This window comes from Macrotis lagotis, chromosome 5 (assembly GCF_037893015.1).
Source record: "Macrotis lagotis isolate mMagLag1 chromosome 5, bilby.v1.9.chrom.fasta, whole genome shotgun sequence".
Classification (NCBI taxonomy): Eukaryota; Metazoa; Chordata; class Mammalia; order Peramelemorphia; family Peramelidae; genus Macrotis; species Macrotis lagotis.
This window is the reverse complement of record NC_133662.1, coordinates 212,392,055-212,405,708: the sequence shown is the minus strand read 5'-3', so window position 1 is coordinate 212,405,708 and position 13,654 is coordinate 212,392,055. Positions and strand designations below refer to the sequence as shown.

The 13,654-nt window shown below is 38.5% G+C and overlaps 1 protein-coding gene across 3 annotated transcripts in view; it reads left to right on the top strand.

Annotated features, from left to right (window-relative positions):
• The window catches only part of SORT1 (sortilin 1), a 69,403-nt gene that overhangs the window by 45,242 nt on the left and 10,507 nt on the right, over positions 1–13,654 (top strand). For 2 of the 3 annotated variants that reach the window (XM_074188339.1, XM_074188341.1), the window contains exons 8-14: positions 1,902–2,032; positions 5,671–5,815; positions 6,816–6,971; positions 9,456–9,562; positions 11,127–11,229; positions 11,494–11,662; positions 12,280–12,470. In XM_074188339.1, the coding sequence (XP_074044440.1) occupies positions 1,902–2,032; positions 5,671–5,815; positions 6,816–6,971; positions 9,456–9,562; positions 11,127–11,229; positions 11,494–11,662; positions 12,280–12,470 (1,002 nt within the window). The remainder of the gene's footprint in view (positions 1–1,901; positions 2,033–5,670; positions 5,816–6,815; positions 6,972–9,455; positions 9,563–11,126; positions 11,230–11,493; positions 11,663–12,279; positions 12,471–13,654) is intronic. The other variant, XM_074188340.1, reaches the window with a different exon arrangement.

Genomic DNA, 13,654 nt, shown 5'->3' with positions numbered 1-13,654 from the left:
TAAGTCAATTCAACAAATGTGCATTTTTATGTGCATGGCCCCCCAGAAGAAAGCTGTATTGGTCAGAAATAAAACCTAAGCTGCTATGTTGCAAGTAAGAATTTTACTACAAATGTGTTGGTATAAATTAATATATCAAAAAGTCTTAAAACAAATTATAGTATAGTTAAAATACTTTTTGCTGTAACATGTAGACCATTTTTGTTGCTTATGGAAATGTTTAAAGCAAATGTTTGATATTTTCTATATTTATTAATAAGAACAAATTAAATTATGTGAAGGGCATTGTTATAGTTTGTAATAGCTTAGTTTCTTTTTTAAAAACATTTTACTGATGTTTTTATATCCCCTTCATTCCTTTCTCTCCCCCTTCTTACTGAACAATTCTATGTAATGAAAAATGAAAAAGAGAAAAGCCAGGCCAGCAAAATTACTGTCACTATCAATCAAATCTGATAGTATAGACAATGTTCCAAATTTGTAGGCTTCTTCCTCTGTAAAGAGGGGGAGGCAGCACATGTTCTCTTCTTCAGGGCCATTATAGATCACTATCATTATGCTCATTTTGTTGGTTTTTTTCCCATGTTGATTGGTGTAACCAATGTCTTATCTGGTTCTCCTAGTTCTGTTGATTTTACTTACTAAATCTAAGTTCACTTCAGGTTTCCCACAGTGATTCTCCTTTCTTTTATGGTCAGATTACATTTTGCCCATGGAAGCTATTTTCCAGTGATTAACAAATGTTCTGATGGCAGTGATGCCTCTATTGCTGATCTCCTTAGAGCATATGTCTAGCTTTAGATCACAGGATTAAAAGATGGACTTTGTAGTCATCTTGAATGCTCAAGCTTGAAGCTTCATCAGCTCCAAACTGCCATGCCCCCCTTCCCACAGTCAACTCCCTCTCTTACTGCTCCACCTTTTGTTTCTGCCAGTTTGATGGGTGGGAGGTAAAAACTTGAGAGTGGTTTTGATTTACATTTTTCTTTATAATTACCTAGTTTCAGAAATTGTCTAGTTTGCTACTGTAACTTTGATGGTTAGGGTGCTTCTCATTTTATTTTGTTTTCTTTTTAAATACTTTTTTGCTTTGGGTTTTTTTTTTTTTTGTTTGTTTTCTTTTTAAAATACTTTTCTTTCTTTTTTACATCAGGTCACCTCCCAAAGGCTTCCCCTTTAATCCTCCCTGTAGAAAGAAAGCATAGGCAAGCAAAGCTAACTGACACACTGGTGACGCCTGAAGAGTATGCCTTCTTCCACACACTCCCAACAAAAGAAGAGAGACTTAGTTTGTTGTCAGTTCTTGAAAGTCACTATTGAGCAGAGCCTTTATACAAATTCTGAAGTCTTTCAATATTATTTTTTTTGTGGGCTTCAGTGTAGTTGTCATGTAATTTGTTCTGATTCTGTTTCAAGTCATTCCAAGTTCTTCCTAATTCTTCATATTCTTCATTTCATATGGTACAATTATATTCCATTACATTCATATACTACAGTTCATTCAGTCATTCTCTAATAGATAAATATTTGCTTTCCTTTGAGTCCTTTATTACTTTGAAAGGTAGGGTTAAAAATATTTTTTATACATAGTAATTTTCTATCTTTGAGCCCCCGAGATCTATGTAGTTTAGTGGTATTGCTGAGACAAAAAGTTTGTGTCTTTTTAGTACAATTGTACTAAAAATTGTTTTCCTGAAAAGTTAAATCTGTTGACAATTGCACCATTACTGCATTAAAATGTTCAAGGTACTTTTATGATCCACAGAAGGTGATCTATAAGTGCATTGTAGCTCAGAGCAGCTCAGTAGGCAACTATTTTGAAGTATAAATTGTTGAATTCAAAACCACTTAAAACATACAATTTTTCAAAAAATGTTAATTCACATTTTGTTTTCTTTAAGAAGCTGATCTTGGAGTATTGGAATTAAAAAGAACCTCTGATTTTGGCAAAAGCATCAAGACCATTGGAGTAAAAATCTATTCTTTTGGCTTGGGGGGACGATTCCTCTTTGCTTCAGTAATGGCTGATAAGGTAAGTCTTTTTTTTTCTTGAGCTTTGCCAAATGAGGACATGATCTCAAAAACCTTTTCTGTTGAAGATACAGAGACTTCCTTGTCCTATTTACATTCAAAATCATTTAAAAGGAGGTTGAGATTCTAAAGAAAAGCCTTTTTAGAGTTTAATTCATTTTAAAGTCTATACTTTGACTTGAGGTAATTTCCACCAAGTCAATTATGGTTTCTTTTTTTAGTTTATAAACTTAGTGTTCTTCAAATGTGGATAATTGAAAATAGCAGATATATAATATATCCATTCAATTTTTTTGCCTGCAAAAATGGTTTTTTGTTTTTGTTATATTAACAACATATATTTTGACTTCTAGATTCTGTTTTTAAATTGGAGTAAATTTAGAGCAAGATTCAAAATATTTCACCTGAGTAGAACATATTAATTCTTGTTAACTCTTTGTTTATTTATGTAGATTTATAGATTTATATAGATAGTGCTTTAAGGTTCACAAAATGTTTTCCTTATATTAACTTATTTGATTTAATTAAGGTTTGCCTAAAATTTTCCTTGGCCTTTATTGGACTTATTCTCAAGTCTGTTTCATTGTATCTCATAAATAATATTTATTGTATAAGTGAACATCTCCAAGATGTTTGCTGGAATATAAATATTAGTGCCTTTAACACTGCCCTCTTAACACTCTTTGCTTTTAATTTCTATTAGCAGCTACTGTAGTTAGGCTGGTTTTCTGAACTCAAAGTCTCCCTGTTATCAGAAAGACTCTCAAAATGGTTTCTCTAATGCTTTGGTTTCTCCAAGAAGAGAATGGGAAAAGAAAGTTTATCTTTTTTATAATCAGGCCCATTAATGAGATTTCCAAAGAAAATTTTAAAGGTTTAGTCCTTCTTTAAGATAATTTACATTTGGGTTTTTTTTTTAAATAACTGTGTTCTGAATAAGTTGAACAACAACTCAGTTAAATTAAGGACTTTGTTCACAATTTTAAATACTTTTAACTCAGCTAAACATAGGTCAAAAGAAAGAAGTAGCAAAGAAGATCCTAAGGCTAGTGAACTTGAAGCCCATAATCATGAAACCTGTGGAGCTGTCTTTGGAATCAGGAAGACTTGAGTTCATGCTCTGCCTCCCAGCCTTACTGACCATATGGCTCTAGGCAAGTCCTTTCTTATCTAAGCAGTCTTCTGAGACTAGGTGGAAGGTAAGGTGCTGACAAACAATAGATAATGGTCCAAACTGTTTGAAAAAAAAAACACCTTTGAGCAGTAACAAGAGAACATATTAACAACAACAACATTGTTATGGCTCCTTTCAGCAGTTCAGTAGGATAACCCTAGGAGATCAGCTATGGACAATACTATCCCCATTCAGAGAAAGAAAAACAAAACAAAACAAAACAAAAAAAATCCCTGCAGAATCTGAATGAATATTACATTCACTTTTTAAAAAATTTCTATTATATATTTCTTTCCTATCTCATAGTGTTCTTTCTTTTCCCTTAATCTTAATTCCTCATACTGAAAATGACTAAACTATAAATGTTAAACACACACACACACACACACACACACACACACACACACATATATAGTATTTGCCTGAATGTTTGCTGCTGTGGGGAGGGAGATGGGATGGGAGGAAATTATGTAACTTTAAAATATGCATATGTATTTGGATAAATATTGAAAAACTTTCATAATATGTAGTTGGAAAAATAAAATATCAGTTGAAAGAAAAAAAATCACCTGGGTTATAATAAAGCTTATTTTTGCAAAAAAAAAATACAACCTTCCCCACAGAAGAGAGGATGAAATATAGAAACCAAAATTAATACTAAATTGCCATGTTTTATGGATGAGAGCTGCAGCTGATAATGGTTTTATGGATTGTGCTATTTACCTATTTACCTAAAAGGTAATTGGGAATTTAGGTGAATACAAGCTCCTGCTTCATCATGTCATATTATTCCAGAACAGCACAAATCTATGACAGATCAAAAACTTTGAAAATTAGAAGAGACTTCAGTAACCATCTAATCCAGTACATTCCTCAGAAAAATTTCTCCTACAATATATGCAATGGATGATCATCCAGCCTTTGTTTAAAGACAAAGGAAGGGAGTAGAGAGAGGGGAGCTGCTATTTCTCTAGATGATCCATCCCAATTTTGAACAGCTCTAATTATTAGAAAGTTTTTTCCTAACAATCAGAGTAAATCTAGCAAAAGTAAGGAGTTTAGAGTTAGAATACCTCATTTACGCCCACGAAGAAGTTAAAGACAACTTTATGAAGCAAAAGAGCTCTCTAACAACAACCTATGGGATCTGGAAAAGCAGAAGATGCTTGGAGGCAGGTGATGATGCCTGGAACCTTGGGGGCCAGGCCCTGGACTTGGAGGCAAAGTGATGATGGGGAGGAATTTCAGAATTGCCAACGTAAATCATTTACAAACATGATAAGATCAAGGATGTGATTTTTTGGTAGACCAGGCTGAATTGAATTAGTGTGTGTCAGTGAGAGAAGGAAGTTGATGAACTAAAATGCAAGGGTGCGAAGTGAAAGCACCAGCATGTATAATGAAATATTGAAATGTATTCATATTTACAAGTGCACAGGTAAAACTTGGGGGGACAGAGGGAGGCTGAACCAGGGGTTGAACTTGAGAAAGGAGAGAGAATGACCCCAGGGGCTAGTGAGGATCTCAATAAAGAGTTGTAGGTGGGCAGAGTGTATATCGAAGATGGAAAGATTTCAGTGTTAATGGCAGGAAGAATGTCTGTGAGTCTCACAAGAAGCTCTAAGTATGTCTGCTCTCTGGTCCTAGTAGGTTGGGCTTATGAGAAAAAGCCTACCTGATAGCAGAGAGGAAAACCTGATGCCCTGCTTTCTTGTATACATAGAAACCCAATCACCCCATAAGGGGAAAGTAGTGTGATCAGACATGGTCTAAGACAAAGGAAAGTATGTTAACAATAGAATGGGAGTTAGAGACGGAATAGGAAGAAGGGAGGGCTGAGATGAATGGAAACGAGAGAGGGGGGAGGGGTTTAGGCTCTAAATCATAGGCAGTAGAGAAAGAAGAAAGTCGATGCTTGCTAGCCATAGGATGGAGGGATGAGTATTGTTTGATTAAGAAGGAAGGTGTTGAGATCATTCGGAAACGTGGCACCACAGGATTGAATTCAGTGCTCCCTCCAGGTGTGGTCTGATCAGGACAGAGTAGAACAGAGCTCATCTCCTCTCTTCATAGGCTATGTCTACCTTCTTGTACACATTAGCATTTTTGTCTGCCATGTCACTCTGTTCACTTAACGTTGAACTGCAGTTTATCAAAACCCCCAAATCCTCTTTATCCAAAGAGGAAGCCCATGATTATTTGGGCTACTGTGTTGTCCATGCTTCCATTACTCCTTTTTCTGATTATTGCTTTTTCAGGTTCCTGACTTTTTTCTCCTTGGGTCATTCATTGTTCATCTGAATGAATGAGACATTACTTTACTTTAATGTCTGTGTGTGTATATGTGCATGCATATATATCTATATATACACATGTTAGTGTGTGTGTGTGTGTGTGTGTGTGTGTGTGTGTGTGTGTGTGGCATCTGAGTGAGATTGAAGGATAAATCTTCCCCTTTTTTGCAGGGCTCAACAAGAAGGATTCATGTGTCCATAGATGAAGGAGAGACATGGAATATGGCCCAACTACCTTCTGTGGGACAGGAACAGTTCTATTCTATTTTAGCTGCCAATGATGATATGGTGTTCATGCATGTTGATGAACCTGGAGGTGAGCTCGTTTTCATTGCATGTTCTTCAATATCTATCTATCTCTTTAAAGTTTTCCCATAACTTCTCAGAGGAGGGAGGGCTCCAATGTGTATGGACTTATTATTTAATTGATCTAGGGAACTTCTTGGTGAAATTTAGCCTAAGAAGGCTGCCTGGGATGCCAAGAAGTTAAGTAACTTGTTTATGTTCACATGGAGAGAGAGAGAGTGTGTGTGTGTGTGTGTGTGTGTGTGTGTGTGTGTGTGTGTGTGTGTGTGAAATTAGGGCTTGAGCCCATTTTGTCTAAATTCTGAAGCCAGCTGTCTATTCCTTCATCAGGCTGCCTCTCAGATTCTCAAGTGCTGCTTTTTCTTTTCTACTTATATCCTATTAGCAAAATATATTAGCTTCTCTTTTAAAAAAAGTCACCCAACATGATGGTATATGTGCTTGAGGTGTACATTTGTTCATTTCTTGGGGAACACAAAAGCTTAGAGATAGGAATGACCTAGTTCAGTGTGGTACCGAAAGAATATATCTACTCTATGACCTTTTAAAATAATAATAATGTTTGTCCTTTATTCTCAAAGAAGACCATAACATCAGGGAGGTGATTCCATGACAGCACATGAGTTGGATTTGAGTGAGGGTTGCTGTGCTAAGTCACCAGCCTCTCTTTCTCCTCCAGATATGAATCAGAGATCCTGGAGATAGCCCTGGACATGAGGAGGCAATCAGATTAAGTGACTTGCCCAAGGTCATATAACTAGTATGTGTCAGAGGCTGGATTCAAACTCTTGTCCTCCTTATTCCAAGGCCAGTGCTGTATCCACTGTGCCACCCAGCTGCCCCAGGGCCTTTTATAATATCTCTGATGAAAGGGGGTGTGTCAGAATTTCATGAGCATTAAGCTTTCCTTGCCAGTGCTCTGCCTCTGCACCAGCAAGAGGAAGAATTCTTTAGGGTTTGCAATGTTTTCTCTGATATTTCTTTCTAAGAGTTGCTTTTGTTTGTTTCAGATACTGGATTTGGCACAATCTATATCTCAGATGATCGAGGCATTGTTTATTCCAAATCACTGGAGCGCCATCTCTATACTACAACAGGAGGGGACACAGACTTCACCAATGTGACTTCCCTTCGAGGGGTTTACATGACCAGTGTCCTCTCTGAAGGTGGGTTACATGTACACATTTCTTTTCTATCTTGTTGTGCTAATTGAAAGACTAGGCTTTCAAGGGATGAACTCTTGAATCCCCTCTCTAAAAGAATCTTAGCTGATAGGATAAGACTCTAAAAGGTGAAGTCTTATCTTTAATTCAGTTTTATGAGTCTTTCTTCCTTCATCGCATCTATTTGTATTGTAGCCCTCTGTTTGAAGTAAATTGTTCAGGAGAGTCTTGGAAGGATGGAAAAGTGGGCAGAGCTGGACCAAAGGAAGAAGTTTGGTGATAGTTGTCAGTCTCTAGACCTTAGGTTGAACCAGTCTGACTGACCCTACCATGGTCTCTTTGAAGGTGGCTGTGGGATGAAGGGAAAACAATAGCTATGGCCCACAGGGTTATTGTACATGTTACAGCAGCATATTATAAGACTCTGACTCCTAGAGGTTTGTTTATTTTAAATTATAAGGTCTATCAACTTGCAAATGTGTATATAGTAAAACTAAAAACTAGGGAAATCAATCAGCTGTTATTTGTTAAATTATTTCAGTTGTATCTACTCTTCATGAGCCCATTTTCTTGGTAAAGGTGCTGGAGTGATTTGTCATTTCCTTCTCCAGATCATTTTACAGATGAGGAAACTGAGGCAAGCAGGGTTAAGTGATTTGCCTACGTCTGGATAAGTTTCTGAGTAAATATCTGAGGCTAAATTTGAACTCATGAAGATGAGTCTTCCCCCTCAGAAGTTATTAGGCACTTACTGTTTACCCAGAACAATGATATAAACCTAGGGTACAAAGACAGAAACAAATTGGATCTTGTTCTTGAGGAGCTTATATTGTATTGGCTGAAGCAACATGTGCCTCTATAAGGATAATGTGAACACAATCATTTTAATGAAATGGCAGTGGCAGCTGGGGGATGAGGAGAGGCCCTAGTTAGGAGGTGGCATCCCAGGGGACTTCCTTGCAGGATTATCAGAAGTGACTTGAGACTTAGGGGAGACCCAGCAATGGGCTTGGTGACTTGGGTGAGCCTGCCTCCTTTAGTCTGACTGGAAGATATGCTGCAACCAGGTTGTAGAATGCCAAGAATAGTTTGTGGGCTATCCCAGAGGTGATATGGACCCATCAGTTCTTTGAAAGTGAGCATGACAGAGTCAAAACTGAGCTTTAGAAAAGATCCCTGGCATGCATCTCTTCCTCCTTTGCTGATAAGGAACATGATGACTGGGGAACACCCACTGTGCCATTAGGGTCAGTTGATGCTTAGTTTTGCTTCACTGTTTTTTCCCCTCTTTTAGTATTTGTCACAAGGGATGGTGCCTGGATAGGAAGAGAAGAGAGGAATATATTTGTGAATAAAAGTGATGTCAAAAAAAGAAGACATCAATACTAATAAAAATTTAAAAAAGGAAAATCATTGGCAGCTATGTGTTATAGGAAAGATTGGAGAGAGATCAATGAAGAGGGTGTCACACTAATCTGGGTGAAAGGTAACGAGGCCAGATCTCAGGGCAGTGATCATATGAGTGAAAAGGGAACAGATGGGAGAGAAATAGCAGAATAGAAAAGTTTGGACAACTGATCAGAGAAGAGGGGTGACAGAAAATGAAGAGGAATGGTTCAGAGGTTCCTGAACAGGCACCCTCAGCAACAGTAGAGAAATGAATATATTCTTCCTCCTTCTCTGCTCACAAGGCCAACACCACTACTCTGGCCCTCCTCATCTCTCTTTGGCTATGAGAGTGGAAGATCCCAGTGGATCTTCTTGTCTAATATTACTCCCAACTCCCATCCACACACAGTCATCAACATGGTGTCATTTAAGTACAGTTCTGGTCATGGCCCTCGGGAAACTTCAGTGACTCCCCTTAGGATCAGTTGTAAAGTCCTCTTTTGGCAATTATCCCCAGGGAGAATATAAACTAAGAGATCTCATTTTGTCTTTTTATCCTCCTATGAGGTAGTGGGAGCTTATTTTGTGCTTAATGATTCATGAAATTAAAAAGCAGGAGAGCTTTAATAGAAAGGACAAGGGGCAATAGAGGTAGAAGACTCTGCAGTTTATCTAATTTGTAAATTGGAAATAATAACTAGCCTCAGAGAATCTTTGAAGCCCATCAAGTGCCATCAATCTGTTGGAATAAAGATCATAGAGGATCTCCTGGATGACTTCATCTCCAGGAGAAGCATGGAGAAAGGCTATATATCTATTTGTTTCTTCAAGGGTTTTGCTGGGGTGGGAGGTGAGTGGGGGAAGATTTTCAATTTAAGATCTTTTAGAGATCTTTCCATTACTCCAGTTGATTTCCTTTGGAAAGTCATCATTCTGTAGTATTGAATACTAGTTCAATACTAGTTAATAAATATTTGTTGGTATCTGGGCTCCAGGAGATAAAAGGCTGTATTCTTTTTATTTAGAGAAAGAGGTATAATATAAATAAATTCAGGAACTTTTGACTATTCATACTAAGTGTCTCTTTTCTCCAATCAGATAATTCTATCCAGTCTATGATTACTTTTGACCAAGGAGGAAGGTGGAAGCTCCTGAGGAAACCTGAAAACAGCAAGTGTGACTCAACAGCTAAAAATAAAGAGGAGGTTTGTTTAAAGAGTTTCTTTGTTCCCATGCTATATCACCGGCAGAAGTCTTAAAATCACTATCTTTAATATCTAATTACTTAGGATCCACAACTTAAGATGGAGAATTTAGAGGTGAAAATACCTTAGCTGATGGCGAATTACTTCAGCACTTGCAATTATTCATTTGAGAAGGAAAGTAGTTGTTTTATCCCATTGATCTAGAGTCTGACATATCTTTTTCTTTTAAATCTCTCATTTTGGGATGTGGACATATTCAGGTATTAGTATGTTGGAATCAGCACAATGCATATTCTGTTGCTATGGTGAATGGATAGTATATTGATGACAAGATTTTAATATGAAAAGCTCAAGTGTCTGTCGAGATCTCCCAAAGTTCTGTGAAATGTAAGAATATTTTGTCAAGTAAGGGTAGAATAAAAGTCTCCTCTACCTTTAGGAGCTGATACAGGGGAAATCAGTTAATCACTCTTAGTATGTGCTTTCAAGAGCAGTAAATGGAACAAACAGTCTTAGGAAAGAAGTCTAGAAATGTGAGGTGACTAACTACCTGAGATCCAAAAAGTAGACATGTTGGGACTGAGAGGTAAGAAAAGGAAAAGACAGACATCTGGATTTTGGTTCTGCAGGTCTGAGTGAGGTCATCTTGGCCTTATGAGATTTTTCTTCAAAAATGACCCCAAGAAAAACTATGGGAGTCATCAGAGTTTATTACACAGGCAGTGAAATGGTCAGATCTTCTCTTGAAGATCATTTTGTAGTTGAGTAGAGGAAGGACTGGGGCAGGAGGCCCAGGTGATAAAGGCTTATACCATGGTGATAGTGGGGTCAGGGCTGATAAGGGAACAGAGACAAATGAGAGATGTTGTGAAAGGGATTGACAGGCCTCAGCTGCAGCTTCTGTGGAGAGTAAGAATGAAAGATGAAGGACCTGACAGTAACAAAAGTTAATAAGAGTCTAGATTTGCAGGGGAAAGAAGAAATGGGAGTTTGGGCTTAGGAAGCATAAAATGTTTATGGGACATTTAATGTGAGATGTGAGACTGGAGATTAGGATAGAGGATGAGTGAGCTCCCCAGGGTTAGCCAGCAGCTTGTGAGAGGCAGACCCAAGAACCAAGGGCTGCTTGACTAAGATCTAGTGTCATGCTGCCTCTTGTGAGCAGCCTCAGCAGATTGATTATTGATGGTCTGGCTTCATTATCATTCTCAGTTTATATGGAAATTTTCTATATACAGGAGTAAAAATTAACAAATTAAAAAATTAACAAAACTCCCTTTAGAACCTAAAATAGGGGTGGCTAGGTGGTGCAGTGGATAGAGCACTGGCCCTGGAGTCAGACACTTAATAATTACCTAGCTGTGTGACCTTGGGTAAGCCACTTAATCCCATTGCCTTGCAAAAACTTAAAAAAAAAGAACCTAAAATAAAAAATTATATGCTTCTGAATCAGGGATGTTTTATTGAAGTCTAAGTTAAATTAAACGTTTTATTGGAAAAGCTATTGTTTAGGATAGCCATTTGATCTCAACTTAAACCGATTCTTCTGGGTTTCTGTTTACAGTGTAGTCTTCACATCCATGCCTCCTACAGTATTTCTCAGAAGCTGAATGTTCCAATGGCACCCCTCTCAGAGCCCAATGCTGTGGGCATAGTCATCGCTCATGGTAAGGAGGCAGCTAAAGGTACTGAAAGAAGCACTCTTCTAGGTTGGGTTTGTCTTCTTTGCATTTCCTATTCAGAGACAATTAGTACTTCACTCACACACACAGTTTATAGAACACCTGAGCAGAGATCCCCCATATCCTGTCTCTTAAATAGCCTGCTCTTCTTTTCATAGAAGAGATCAGATTACATTCATTCAGAATTGCTGGCAGGAATCCCCTGTCCTGCCAGGATCTGCTAATGAGAAGTGGTGACTTGTATTGCAGGTAGTGTGGGAGATGCCATCTCAGTGATGATCCCAGACGTCTACATCACCGATGATGGCGGCTACTCCTGGACAAAGATGCTAGAAGGACCTCATTATTACACTATCCTGGATTCAGGAGGCCTTATCGTAGCCATTGAGCACAGCGGCCATCCTATCAATGTGATTAAGTATGCATGAGCTCAACTCCACTCACACTGTCCCCACCCAGGGCAGATATGGGGATGGTCTGCAGTCTGGAAGTGGGAGGGCAGAGGAGGGTGTGAGGACTTCAGACCCTACAGAACATCAGGGAGGGCTCCTGGAAGGCATTGATGGCATATCTACTCTGAATAAAAGTCATGGCTTGTCTCTTCCTTTCTCTTTCCAATTCCTTAAGAGTTTTTGCCAGTTTTCCTGCCTCAGAATGTTATTCAGACAATCTGGTTTAAAAATAAATTTCCCCAGTGCTGTTATGATGGAATAGTTTCTATTTGATTTTGGAGCCTCTCCTTACCTTAGCCCATGGCCACCATCTTCACCCATCCTTTCCTTTAAGATAATTTTTCTGGACCTTCTTCACATCTAACATTATAGGTGACTCACTGAATGAACCCCCTGTTTCTTTCCCAATAACTGTGAGCAAGAAGGATGAAGCTGGTAGAGAAGCCAGCCTCTGCTTAGCTTGAACTGCTGCCTCCAGTTTGGTCCTGCCAATATAAGGTGGCTCCTCAGTGCTCCCCATCTTTACTGGATTCCACTGTTAACATCAGAACCTCTTTATAACTCTCAACCAATGTGTGTTTAGGTTCTCCACAGATGAAGGACAGTGCTGGAATTTATACACATTTTCCAAGGAACCCATTTATTTCACTGGCCTAGCATCAGAGCCGGGGGCTAAGTCCATGAATATCAGTATTTGGGGTTTCACGGAATCTTTATTTTCCCGGAAATGGTTCTCCTATACCATCGATTTTAAAGACATCCTTGTCAGGAACTGTGAGTGTTTACTATGCCTGCCCTGTGAACCCACCTTGGGGGGGAGGAGAGGGCAGGGAGAGGTGCTGTGGGAGGAGAGAGACATGAGGAACCAATGGAGGTTATCTTCTTGTAGCCAAGCCACCTAAGTCCCCAAGCAATGTTTTTCAAAATCAAAATGAAAGAAAGATTTTGGACTTAATTGTTGAGGCATGTCAGAAGACATTGTTTTACTATTGGAGCTTTTCAGAGGCTTATTTGCTTTTCTTTTTAAAATTTTTTTTTGTTTATTTAAGGCATTGGGGTTAAGTGACTTGCCCAAGGTCACACAGCTAGGCAATTATTAAGTGTCTGAAGCTGGATTTGAACTCTGGTCCTTCTAATTCCAGGACCAGAGCTCTATCCACTCTATGCACCACCTAACTGATTCAGAGGCTTAATTGTAGTCATTTGTTCTCACACAATTTGTTGTAGGAGAAGAGATTCTGAACATTGATTTATTTGCTTTGTCCACAGCGTGAACCCAGGACAGGAGCTAGGTGGGCTTGAAACTTCTTGGCTTAGGAACATTTTTAGATCATTCTTCAAGGGCTCTATGCTCAGGCAAGTGACACAACAGATGTCAGGTCCAGAGCAGGGCTTCAAGAATGACAATGATCCATGAGTGACATGGATTGTTGACAGTATCTGAGATGGTTTTATCATGCTGTGAAGAGGATGCAATCAAATTCTAGGTTTGACCATTTATAAGAGCTTTTTTATCCAGTCTCTCCAAATCTTATTTCAGTGACTCCGCAGCTTAAAGATTCATTTAGCACTCATGAGTCACTCTGATCTAAATTAATTAAATAGACTGTGGGAGGTGACCTAGCTTTCCTGGAATAGATAGCTATCCTCTTTTCCCTAAACTATGACCATCCTACAGAGCATTTAAGTTAAATTAGCAATGTTCATGTACAAGATGGTCACACTACCCACTGTCATCAGAACCTGATCTTTGGATTTGTTTTTCTGGTTGTGGTCATAGATTATTCTGAGCTTTGGGTTATTGTCTCTAGTCTAATTCTCTTGAGATCTGCAGCATACTATTGCAAAATGATTGGCTGAAATTAGGGATATAGACTGTGAGCACAACCAAACTGATGTTCTTCACCACTAACCCCTCTGCTTGGAAGCTGACATATATTAGGATTGGACTTAACAAT